Source organism: Eurosta solidaginis, chromosome 2 (assembly GCF_040869045.1).
Source record: "Eurosta solidaginis isolate ZX-2024a chromosome 2, ASM4086904v1, whole genome shotgun sequence".
Lineage (NCBI taxonomy): Eukaryota > Metazoa > Arthropoda > Insecta > Diptera > Tephritidae > Eurosta > Eurosta solidaginis.
In genome coordinates, this window is record NC_090320.1 from 170,367,665 (window position 1) to 170,381,404 (window position 13,740).

Sequence of the window (13,740 nt, forward strand, 5' to 3'; positions counted from 1 at the left end):
ACCTGGTACTGAATTCGCTTTGCTATTTTTAATTTCAAATTCTTTCTGTGCTTTTTTCGCTTTCCCTTGTTATTCTTTGAGTTTGGTTTAAAATGTCGAAATTTTACTAAAAAACCCTGTAGTACTTTGAAAGGTTTTAAATTGAGCATAAAAATGTAGAAAAATGTGGGTAAACAGGTGATTGGTTCAAAAAGTAGGCTCGAATTTCTAACCGTATGAGGGTTTGATATGGTTGTTTATCAGGCGCCGTGTTATACGATCACGGATGAGAAACCAATTTCACTCAAATGATAATTATAAATCTGTCAAAGTATTTCACCATTTCAGAGCCATTGTGATTTAAAAAATTGATTTCGATCACGGATCGTATAACACGATACGGACACAGGTAATGGCAAACTGTTTGGGCGCACGAGAATAGACCACTGCCTCCTTTTTTAATTGCTACTATAGGTGCGGAAGCAACTACAGAATAATGGAATCCCCGAGCCCCTCCATAGAAAACAAATAGTTATCTTCGAGAAGACCAAGTCCAAGCCAAGGCAACCTTATTTAAACAACAATACGCTCAACGCATTAGTTCACCGATAGACAGATAGACTTTCGATAGCAGTCTTATCTTTCATTTACACCGCAATTGTCTCTAAAATACATAGGCGCAACGGAATCGCTGAGTGACTTGCTGACAACACTTGGGCAAAGATAAAAACAGTTTCTGGCAACATTCAAGGCAATACGTTTGCCTTAGCTAGGGGACATAGCGGAACAGTTTCCTTATCGTCATTGTAATACGAGTACGATGCGATGATGTCTACGGAGGGCATAATAGGTTTAAAATTGTTCCAGTATATTGGTAAATGATTGAGTTATCTCCAAAAGTGCAGAAAGTTTACTGCAATTGCAGTAGAAAGGGAACATTGGTTCATATTACTACTTATGTACGAGTATTACTATGTAATTTTGTAATTATGTATATATTGAAGCCAAAATGTGTTTTTCTTACATAGAATGTGGGTTTGTATGATTGTCTCAGACAAATATTATCACATTATGTAAAATTTTTATTACAGGAATGTTTTAAAACGAACTTAAAAACAATTGCGCTTATTATGATGCCCTTATGTAGAATGTAAGTTAAAAGTTCATTAAACTATTTAATTCGAGACTAACAAAATACAAAATTACGACGAAACTATACATTTGTACATATGTACTTAGTTCCATAACATAGAAAAGCTCATGCAGCAACAACTATATATAACTTACTGAACTAACGCTCAAAAAAAGTTTCAAACTATTTCATATTTTTATACTTCCTAATTGTAACTTGCTTATAGTTTTCACAGATATAGAATAATTAATTAAACTAAACTAATCCAAATGCCAACTTAGTTCAAAAGAAAACTTGTGCACTAATGCAGTAATTCCTGCAAGACTTACATTAAAAGAATTTATAATATAACGATGGTAGAATTAACATGTTAGCATTAATATTTTAGGTATAAGATACAGCATATATATGAAATTAATACAGCAATTGCTTCAGAGAGGCCTCGATTGTTTGGAGTGGCTCCTCATCAAGTAAAATTGTACGATGATTGCCCTCCACAATAAGTACGTCGACTTTGCCGTTACATACTTCATGTAAGCCGTAATCTAACTCCAATTTAGAATAATTTTCAGTTGGTTTGATCAAAGTTACATCGCATTTTAGATTACGTGTTACTGAATATTTATCAGAAGCAGCTAATTTATGATAGAAAGAGGCAGCAGCGGCTTTAACCTATTTGAATTAAAAAATATATATTTAAGTGAATAACTTTTCATATATAATATAATAATGTTTATTGTATAAAAAAAGCGTTGGAACTGAAGAAAAAGAAAGATATTTTGTGAACAAGTCTCTATTCAAAACAAAAATGTTAATACAGTTCCAATAAGTAAATGTACACTTTTAATTGTATGTGAAGTGTATGTGCGCATAATTATTGGTTAAGATAGTGCGGTCTGTTCTGGGGTTTCAATTAGATTCTTGGTAGTTTTCCCTGCAGCATTAATAAAAAGAAGATTAAAAATTCTTAAGTTCTTCCTTTATATAAATGGACCAAAAGAAGCGAAAAATGTCTCTTTAAACAAAGACATCTTGTTGAACTTCGATATTAAAATAAAAAAACATTTTTTTATGAGTAACAAAAATATAAAGGTAGAACGTACATTGTTGGACTTATTTCTTGCACTCCACCTCTATATTTTTCTTCCTCATAAACATTTTTACAGTGGTTTTGTTAAAATTTGGATATCAAAGTTTACCAAGAATATGCCTTTGTTTAAGAAGACACTTTTCGTTTCTTTTAGTCCTTTTATATAAAGAAAGTACTTAAAAATTGTTAATCTTCAATGGGTAGTTACTAAAAAATCGACCGCCAGATTCTAGAATTCTAAATAGATTTTTTAGTACCTTTAAATATTTCGATACCGTACTCTATTCTTTTATTCTAAATATTACAACTTTTTAAAGCCCGAAGTTTCGTTCCAAGTTTCAATTCTCTGGGTTATTGGGAAGTTCCTTAAAACTTGAAAGCAAAATTTTCAAGTTTGGACAATTTTTTTTAAATTAACGACCCAGCCATGGTGTTCTGAAGTATGTTCTTAAGTTACTAAGCGGTCGCAAGATTCCAAATGTTGTACATGGACTCTCTAAATGTGTCGATTCCTGTCCCATCTAGAAACATACCTAAACATACCAACCTCATAGAGCCCAAAGTTGCGTTCAAAGCATTAGATGTTTGGGTTATCGAAAAGTTCCATCTTGTTATGTCACAGCCAGGGCTTTTCCTAAAAGCATATTCGGTGTTGATTTGTTTGCTGCCTCGATAACCTACACTTTGTTTGTCCCATAATTTCCTTCAACCTTTTCCCATATTACAGCCTCCTTTGGAGGTATTTGCTGACTCTCCTCCACCAGCACTCGTTTACTGCTGTAGCTTTTCTCGTAGTCAAGATTTATTGGCACACAAAGTATGGGACCCCCCCTTGGGCTTGAACAGAAAGGAGCCACAAAAAAAATTTGTAAAAATGACGGGGTCGACGCCTTTTGGAATCTAGCCCAGAACACCCTGTGCGATGCAGCCATCCCTTGGGTGTGGCACAGTGGCAAGAGTGTGACCGTATTCGGCACACGCAGCAGATTCACTTCTCTGGACCCGGGTCAGGTTCTGTCCTTGTATTGGGTTCAATACCACCCCGGAGAAGGGGAATATGGAACAGTCCCGCTGCAAGGATCTGCTGGGAAGATGACAATTTGTGGCAGGGACGCAACAAATTAAATGTGATACACTCAAATGACAGCCCTTGGACGGGAAAAAACCTGAGTCGCTCTGGTACACAGAACCGGCTGCCTTCGGAAGCGATTGATTCTGAAGTCTTATAGCTCATTGAATTTTTGGAATAACTAGCTATCTTATGCTGCTAAAAATTTGCCTCTTCTTTGCCAATTATCTCTCCTATTGGACCTGTATTTTCTCTTCCATAAAAGTGTATGAGTATCATGAGGTTCTCGAAATGCTTCATAAGCTTGCGAACACTCAATTTAGTCGCGGCATTGGCAGTATTATATGCATATGCCTCAAGTTTTAGGACTAGCTGAGTAAAGAAAATCTGCATACTAAGAATTTAGGGTACCCCCTAAAAATGAGGGATAAGTGGACAAAGGCCCCTTTTTTTAGTCTGGAGCAAACTCATGTAAGATCAAAAACGGCACCTTGCAACGGTGTTTAGTGATTTTATTACTTCTCTGATCTCCTAAATAGATACAACGATATACCGCCCAGGGATGATGCATCCGATCCCGCAATGGTATTCATGCCCCCTGCCCAATTATGATGACTGGAGAGAGCTGTTTATTCAAGAAACTGATTATTTTTGGTCCCGTTGCCATTATCGTGCAGTCGTCGGTGCAGGAAATGATAGTATCTTCTTCTGGTGTGGAAGGGAGCTTTGATATGTAGAAATAAAACAGAAGTGGGGATAGGATCATACCCAGTGCTACTCCCTCTTGAATTATAGGATTTAGGTTTCCACAATATCCGGTTCATCTTCCTTATGAACCTTCTATGTCTTGGAGTAGCATGCCGTAGTTAATTGTTTGCAAAAACTTTTGAGAGGTCAAATGCCACGAGCACCGTCCTATGGTGGGTTTTTTTTACTGATTCTTACTTACTTTTTTTACTTAATCAGCGCTTAACCGTTTGAACGGTTATGGCCGTCAACAAAGCGCGCCAGTCCCTTCTTCGCTCTTCCAACTGTAGGCAATAGGTCACACCAAGGGAGTTTAAATTGTTTTCCACCTGGTGCTTCCAGCGGAGAGGGGGCGGGCTCTCGTCCTCTGCTTCCATAGGCGGGATAAAAATACTTTCTTTGCCGGAGCGTCATCTTTCATTCGCATAACATCGCTGGACTATGTTGATGTCTGCGTAAAGCTCGTACAGCTCATCATTAAATCTTTTTCGGTAATCTCCATCGCCAACGCTTAGAGGTCCATACAACTTTCGAAGAACTTTTCTCTCGAACACTCCCAGAGCTGGTTCATCTGATGTTGTCATGGTCATTGCTTCTGCACCATATAGCAGGACGGGTAGGATAAGTGACTTGTAGAGCATGATTATCGTTTGCCCAGAGAGGACTTTACTTTTCAATTGCCTACCTAGTACAAAGTGGCATTTATTGGTAAGAGTGATTCTTCGCTGTATTTCAGAGCTGATGTTGCTGTTAGTGTTAAAGCTGGTTCCCAAATAAACGAAGTCTTTCACTATTTCGAAATTATGGCTTCCAACAGTAGCGTGGTTTCCAAGGCGCATACGAATCCTTGCTCGATGACAGTAGACACTTTGTTTTGTCCTAATACACCATCAAACACATCTTTACCGCTTCTTTTTCCAGTTTGGAGTAAGCAGAACATACAGCGCGTGTGTTCAGGCTGATGAAATCAATGTCACCAGCATATGCCAATAATTGCACGCTTTTATAGAATATTGTTCCAGGCCGGTTAAGTTCTGCAGCTAGTATAATTTTCAACATCATCAAATTAAAGAAATCGCACGATAACTGAAACCTCATTTAGTTTCGAACGGCTCTGAGAGGCCCTTCCCAATTCTGACTGAGCTGATGGTGTTACTCAACGTCATTTTGCATACCCGTATAAGATTTTCGGGGAAACCAAATCCAGACATAGTTGCATATAGGCAGCACCTTCTCGCTCTGTCGAGGACAGTTTTAAAATCGACGAAGAGGTGATGTGATGTGCGTCGATTCTTTTTTCGCCGGTTTTTTCCAAGATTTGGCGCATTGTGATAATCTGGTCGATGATTTATTTACCTGGTCTGAAGCCGCTCTGATAAGGTCCAATCATCCGATTCAACGTGGGCTTCAATCTTTCGCACAATACAGGACCTTTTATGCGATATTAAGGAGGCTGATTCCGCAATATTGCCACAGTTGACAGTATCTTCTTTCTTGTGGACTTCGCAAAGAACACTTCGATTTCAATCGTCGGGCATGGACCTGTCCGACCATATTTTGCAAAGAAGCTGATGCATGCGCCTTACCAACTCCTCGCCGCCGTACTTGAATAGCTCCGCAGGCAATCCATCAGTGCCCGCACCTTTGTTGTTTTTTAATCTGGTTATTGCCATTCTGACATTATAATCGGGTGGGGGACATTTATTTCATCATCATCGATTGCAGGATCGGGTTCATAATCCCTGTGCGGTAAATCGCTGTCTCCATTTAGGAGAGCAGAGAAGTGTTCCCTCCATAATCTAAGTACTCTCTGGACATCGGTCACAAGGTCGCAGTTTTCGTTCTTACAAGAGTTTGCTTCGGACTTAAAACCTTCCGTCTGTCGCCGAATTTTTTGGTAAAATTTTCGGGCGTTATTCCTGGCGACTAGAAGCTCAAGCTCCTCACACTCACGCCTTCCTGCCTCTGTTTTTTTCTTCGTGAAAAGGCGTCTCGCTTCCCTTTTCAACTTGCGATAGCGTTCACTCACTCCTAGTGATAGAACGATACGAGTACTGAGTGAGTAGTATCCATACTTTTCCAAAAAATACTCGAGTATTTCGTCCTCGATATGCTTTTTTCCAAGTACTGAGTAAAGTAACGATATTTTTCCCCGATACCTTACCAAGAGCCGGTGGTCTACATGTGTTTTTTTTTTTTGGTTTGAGATTGTTGGCCAGAGAGTATTTCTCCACACGCCAGGTATTTTTTCTTGTTTGGTAAGTCTGTGATTTGATTTACTATACTAGAGTGTAGAATTTCGCCATGATTTTACTAATTTGTATTTCCTATTCTAAATTATATTCTTAGTGTCTGTAATTCTATGTTAAAATTTTGCCGACTACACGAGCGTGTAGATAGTATATGTATATCGAAATGTTGATGATGTGCTTGACAGCCCGTTAGTTACAAAAGTCAGGAATAGTGCTGCCTACTGTGGTTCAGTAGGTTACCATATTTTTGGCATAGTGCATTTTTTTGTTTTTTTATTTATTTATTTGTTATTATTAGGATTAATAGGATACAGGGGGATGATATGGTACTAGCAGCATTGGTGAACCATTGGTTTATATATGGGGTATTCCATCCCATTTCGACCAATTTTGAACCCGACCCCTTTAGAATTGGCTGAAAGTTTTTCTTCTTTTTCTAGCTTACGAAAGACGTTTTTCAGAAGTTTTTCAAATTTTTTCATCCAACTCAAAAAAAGTTATGAATTTTTAAAAAAACACCGTTTTTGTTTTCAAAATGCTATAACTTTTTCAAAAATTGACCGCTTGGGATCTTTCTTTTTTTTAAAAATTTGTTTTTAAACGTACTTTTCGGAAAAAATTCAAAAAAATGTTTAAAGTTTTTTTTTTTTTGTAATTTTTCAGTTTTTCGAGATTTTTCGAATTTCGCCCATTTTTTTCTCTTAAAAAACTTCTGCAATCATCCCCACTAATCCCGGAGTGGGCCGAGAATTTTTTTTTTTATTTAATTGAAAAAAAACTTTAAAAATTTTTTTGTATTTTTTGCGAAAAGTACATTTAAAAACAAATTTAAAAAAAGATCCCAAACGGTCAATTTTTGAAAAAGTTATAGCTTTTTGAAGAAAACACGGTTTTTTTTAAATTCATGACTTATTTTGAGTTGACACCGTTTTTTTCAAAATATTTAAAACTTATTTTTCTTACTTTTCGGAAAAAAAAACAAAAAAAAAGTTTTTTCTCGGCTCACTCCGTGATTAGTGGGGATGATTGCAGAATTGATTGAAGTTTTTTATGAGAAATAAAGGGCGAAATTCGGAGTCTCGAAAAACTGAAAAATTACAAAAAAAAAACTTTAAACATTTTTTTGAATTTTTTCCGAAAAGTATATTTAAAAACAAATTTAAAAAAAAAGATCCCAAACGGTAAATTTTTGAAAAAGTTATAGCATTTTGAAAACAAGAACAGTGTTTTTTTAAAAATTCATAACTTTTTTTGAGTTGGATGAAAAAATTTGAAAAACTTCTGTCTGAAAAACGTCTTTCGTAAGCTAGAAAAAGAAGAAAAACTTTCAGCCAATTCTAAAGGGGTCGGGTTCAAAATTGGTCGAAATTGGATGGAATACCCCATATATATGCGAAACATTTTTTTATGGTTATTTTAAATATGTAAGTTAAAATGTCATTTTTGCTTTAGTACAGAGTTCTGCAAGTTCTGTGACTTTGTTTGGGTCAAAACCTTGGAAAATTTGCTCAAAGGTGGTGTAGTTGCTAAAAATGTTAGCGCCTATTCAGGCGTGTTCAAGGAGTCTGTACTAGAAAGTTTTGTGGGTATAATTATTTATTTCCCCACATTCACATAAGTCTGGTTTTATGCACCAACATAGATGCATCGAACGACAATTCTATTTAATTTAAAGTTTTAATTTGATTTGGGTTAAGGTTGCATTTCCGAAACCATGTTTTGTTAGGTTTACTTGAAAATAAATTTAGTAAAAAGGTATTGTTTTTCTTTAGCGTATTTTGTGACTTCTTCGTACAATGAGCCTAAGGGCTTCTTCTCTGGAGAGTTTAACTAGTATTGTATTATCACAGTTTAGTGCATTTCTTGCAAGAGTATCGGCTTTTTCATCACCAGTGGTTTCTTTATGACTGGGAGCCCAGATTGCATCTATTTTATCAAAGCTGTTTCGTATTAGTTCGTGGATTTTCAAAATATATATCAGTTTTGTTTGTGATCTTTGGGGTGGAGTTCCATGTGTACCTAGGCCTGCTGCAGTGCCATACTCGTATATACCGCAAAAGAAAGTTATTTTGATTGTCAAGAAGGGAAGGAAGTTTGGTGAGATCCACCTTAAAGGGATCAATTGGGATTGACTGAGGGAAAAGTATTGCATGAATTGTTAAGTTTAATTTGAGTTGGTGGTACGTATAATAAGAATGTCCTTGTCTGTAAGGTAGTTAATTATATGAAATTTCTTTACAAGAATCGCGACACCACCATAGCCGTCATCATTTCCTGTTGTAGGGATATCTTCATTTAATGCAAATGCATGGAATTTTTCTATTATTTTAGCCATTTTTTCCAGAGCTTCCTAACTCCCTCCTTTTGTACACTATGGAGAAGATCAATAAACAGCTTTTCTATTTCCGTAACTCTTCCCTTAAGGTATTCTGTTGTCTTGTATACTGGTGCTGTTTTGTTTTTTTCCCCCTAAGTTTTGTGGACGGTCTGTTCAGTTTTGATTCAGTTCTTGGTTTTTGAGCTGTGGTGTTGTACCTAATTTTTGTAAGTTTTCTGTGTATTGTGAGGCCCTGCCAATTATACTGATCGATGTGTCTAGCGGATAAGGGAACTATGTGTCGTCGGTTGCCGGTAGTGAAAATTGGTTGGATCTGTCCGAGAAATATGTATCCAGAGTTTCGCGTCTTGAATTTTTTTGCGTTTTTCACGAAATTTATTGTTTGTTCCCTTTCCCATGCCGAACATTTCCATTTGTCTGTTGAAATGTGTTCTGTAATTGTGCAGGAATGCATTTTTTCGCAGCTGTCGTTGCTGTGTTGGGGAAGGCCGCACTTGATGCAGCGTTTCTTGGATTTGCATGAGTTTTGGACATGGCCAAGTCTACCACAGATTAGACATCGGCCTAACGGGGGAACAAAGAAGTCAGCTGGAATTATGGCATAATCTAGTGTAATGACGCTTAGTACATCGTTGCCAATAAAACCTGTTTTTACTGTTATTGTCTGCAGAAGTATATTTTGAGTGTGGTTTTTGCGCTTAAAACGCTGAACTGATTTAATAGGTATGTGAGATTGCATGTGGAGTTTAATTAACTCTCTGAAGTTGGCAAGACAACTTTTACGTGGAAAAAATTACCTATTGGGCAATTGCCGTGAATTTGCCGTAATTTATTCGTGAAACAAAAAATTTGCCGCGGCCATATATTTTAAAAAATATAGGGTGACACGCCAACTTCACGTGAAGTAAGCGTGCCACCCTCAGAAAACCCCCTTAGAGACCAGCTAGGAAAATAACTCTTGCAGACGAATTTGCCGTAAATTTGCTGTAGATAAGTCGCATACTTTATAATTTCAAAAAAAAAAAAAAAAATTACTTTTTTTATGGTGCACCGCCAACTTCATGTGAAGTTAGCGTGCCACCTTTCGCAAACCACCGTAGACACCAGTTAGGAAAATAATTCCTGTACGTGAACGCAGGGACTATAAAAAAATTTGAATTTTTTTTCGAATTTACATAATATGTGCAAGAATTGTTTTCCTAACTGGTCTCGAAGGTGGTTTTCGAAAGGTGGCACGCTAACTTCACATGAAGTTGGCGGTGCACCATTAAAAAAATTTGAAAAAATTTTTTTTTTCTAATTTATTAAATATGCCACTTATCTACGGCAAATTTACGGCAAATTCGCGTGCAAGAATTTTTTTCCTAACTGGTGTCTCAAGGTGGTTTTCGAAAGGTGGCACGCTAATTTCGCATTACGTTGGCGAAGCACTTATCTACGGCCAATTTTCGTGCAAGAATTATTTTCCTAACTGGTGTCTAAAGTGGTTTTCGAAAGGTGGCACGCTAACTTGACGTGAAGTTGGCGGTGCACCATAAAAAAAAATTGAATTGCACCCACCATAAAAAAAATTTTAATTTTTTTTCGAATTTATAAAAATGCCTCATATCTACGGCAAATTCACGTGCAAGAATTATTTTCCCAACTGGTGTCTAAGGTGGTTTTCGAAAGGTGGTACGCTAACTACACATGAAGTTGGCGGTGCACCATAAAAAAAATTTAAAATTTTCGAATTTATTAAATATGCCACTTATCTACGGCAAATTTACGGCAAATTCACGTGCAAGAATTATTTTCCTAACTGCTGTCTAAGGTGGTTTTCGAAAGATGGCACGCTAACTTCATATGAAGTTGGCGGTGCACCATAAAAAAATTCAAATTTTTCTTTTTTCGAATTTATAAAATATGCCACTTATCTACGACAAATTCTCGTGCAAGAATTATTTTCCTAAATGGTGTCTAAGGTGGTTTTCGAAAGGTGGCACGCTAACTTCATATGAATTTGACGGTGCACTATAAACAAATTTGAAATTTTTTTTTCGAATTTATAAAATATACCACTTATCTACGGCAAATTCATGTGCAAGAATTATTTTCCCAACTGGTGTCTAAGGTGGTTTTCGAAAGGTGGTACGCTAACTACACATGAAGTTGGCGGTGCACCATAAAATAAATTTTAAATTTTCGAATTTATTAAATATGCCACTTATCTACGGCAAATTTACTGCAAATTCACGTGCAAGAATTATTTTCCTAACTGGTGTCTAAGGTGTTTTTCGAAAGGTGGCACGCTAATTTCACATGAAGTTGGCGAAGCACCATAAAAAAATTTGAATTTTTTTTTTTTCGAATTTATAAAATATACCACTTATCTACGGCAAATTTACGGCAAATTCACGTGCAAGAATTATTTTCCTAACTGCTGTCTAAGGTGGTTTTCGAAAGGTGGCACTCTAACTTCATATGAATTTGACGGTGCACCATAAAAAAATTTTAATTTTTTTTTTCGAATTTATAAAATATACCACTTATCTAAGGCAAATTTACGGCAAATTCACGTGCGAGAATTATTTTCCTAACTGCTGTCTAAGGTGGTTTTCGAAAGGTGGCACGCTAATTTCACATGAGGTTGGCGAAGCACCATAAAAAAATTTGAAATTTTTTTTCCGATTTATTAAATATGCCACTTATCTACGGCAAATTCACGTACAAGAATTATTTTCCTAACTGGCCTCGAAGTTGGTTTTCGGAAGGTGGTACGCTAAATTCACATGAAGTTGGCGAAGCACCCACCATAAAAAAATTTGAATTTTTTTCGAATTTATTAAATATGCCACTTATCTACGGCAAATTTACGGCAAATTCACGTGCAAGAATTATTTTCCTAACTGGTGTCTAAGGCGGGTTTCGAAAGGTGGCACGCTAGTTTGACACCAAGTGTGAATTTAGTGCATTGATACAAAACAAGTTTTAGACTTAATACTGTTACACAAAACCGGCTCTCCTATTCATCCCCTTTCTCTTGCCTTCGTATTGGAAGGCATTTTTATACACAGTTGAGCAGAGCTCACAGAGTATATTAACTTTGATTGGATAACGGTTGGTTGTACAGGTATAAAGGAATCGAGATAGATATAGACTTCCATATATCAAAATCATCAGTATCGAAAAAAAATTTGATTGAGGCATGTCCGTCCGTCCGTCTGTCCGTTAACACGATAACTTGAGTAAAGTTTGAGGTATCTTGATGAAATTTGGTATGCAGATTCCTGGGCACTCATGTCAGATCGCTATTTAAAATGAACGATATCGGACTTTAACCACGCCCACTTTTTCGATATCGAAAATTTCGAAAAACCGAAAAAATACGATAATTCATTGCCAAAGGCGGTTAAAGCGATGAAACTTGGTAGATGGGTTGACGCTATGACGCAGAATATAAAATTAGTAAGATTTTGGACAATGGGCGTGGCACCGCCCACTTTTACACGAAGGTAATTTAAAAGTTTTGCAAGCTGTAATTTGGCAGTCGTTGAAGATATCATGATGAAATTTGGCAGGAACGTTACTACTATTACTGTATATGTGCTAAATAAAAATTAGCAAAATTGGATGAAGAACACGCACACTTTTTAAAAAATTTTTTTTTTAAATTCAAATTTTAACAAAAAATTTAATATCTTTACTGTATATAAGTAAATTAAGTCAAAATTCAACTCCAGTAATGATATGATGCAACAAAATACAAAAATAAAAGAAAATTTCAAAATTGGCGTGGCTCCGCCCATTTTCATTTAGTTTGTCTAGAATACTTTTAATGCCATAAGTCGAACAAAAATTTACCAATCCTTCTCAAATTTGGTAGGGGCATAGATTCTATGACGGTAACTGTTCTCTGTGAAAATGTGCGAAATCGGTGGAAGCCACGCCCAGTTTTTATACACAGTCCACCGTCTGTCCTTCCGCTCGGCCGTTAACACAATAACTTGAGCAAAAACCGATATATCTTTACTAAACTTAGCCCACGTACTTATCTGAACTCACTTTATCTTGTTATAAAAAATGGCCGAAATCCGACCATAACCACGCCCACTTTATCGATATCGAAAATTACGAAAAATGAAAAAAATGCCATAATTCTATACCAAATACGAAAAAAGGGATGAAACATGGTAACTGGATTGGTTTATTGACGCAAAATATAACTTTGGAAAAAACTTTGTAAAATGGGTGTTACACCTACCATATTAAGTAGAAGAAAATGAAAAAGTTCTACAAGGCGAAATCAACAGCGTTTGGAATCTTGGCAGGAATACTGTTAGTGGTATTGCATATATAAATAAATTGGCAGTACCCGACTGATGATTTTCTGGATCACCTGGTCCACATTTTGGTCGATATCGCGAGAACGCCTTCACATATACATCTAAGGGACACTCGCTTTTAAAACCCTCATTAATACCTTTAATTTGATATCCATATCGTACAAACACATTCTAGAGTCACCCCTGGCCCACCCTAATGGCGATATCTCGAAAAGGCGTCCACCTATATACCTAATGCCTACTCCCTCTTAAAATGCTCAGTAACACCTTTCGTTTGATGCCCATATCGTACAGACACATTCCAGAGTCACCCCTGGCCTACCCTAATGGCGATATCTCGAAAAGGCGTCTACCTATAGAACTAAGGATTACTCCCTTTTAAAATACTCATTACCACCTTACATTTGATACCCATATCGTACAAACACATTCCAGAGTCACCCCTGGCCCACCCTAATGGCGATATCTCGAAAAGGTGTCCACCTATAGACCTAATGCCTACTCCCTCTTAAAATGGTCAGTAACACCTTTCGTTTGATACCCATATCGTACAAACATTCTAGAGTCACCTATAGACCTAATGCCCGCTCCCTCTTAAAATGCTCAGTAACACTTTTCCTTTGATACTCATATCGTACAAACATTCTAGAGTCACCCCTGGCCCACCCTAATGGCGATATCTCGAAAAGGCGTCCACCTATAGACCTAATGCCCACTCCCTCTTAAAATGCTCAGTAACACCTTTCGTTTGATACCCATATCGTACAAACATTCTAGAGTCACCTATAGACCTAATGCCCGCTCCCTC

At 36.8% G+C, this 13,740-nt stretch overlaps 1 protein-coding gene across 5 annotated transcripts in view; it reads right to left on the reverse strand.

Annotated features, from left to right (window-relative positions):
* Positions 1-989: 989 nt before the first annotated feature.
* FASN1 (Fatty acid synthase 1) overlaps positions 990-13,740 on the reverse strand; it is a 320,602-nt gene continuing 307,851 nt past the window's right edge. For all 5 annotated transcript variants that reach the window (XM_067766395.1, XM_067766394.1, XM_067766393.1 and 2 more), the window contains exon 6: positions 990-1,783. In XM_067766395.1, coding sequence (XP_067622496.1) covers positions 1,526-1,783 — 258 coding nt within the window. In that variant the 3' untranslated portion in view covers positions 990-1,525. The remainder of the gene's footprint in view (positions 1,784-13,740) is intronic.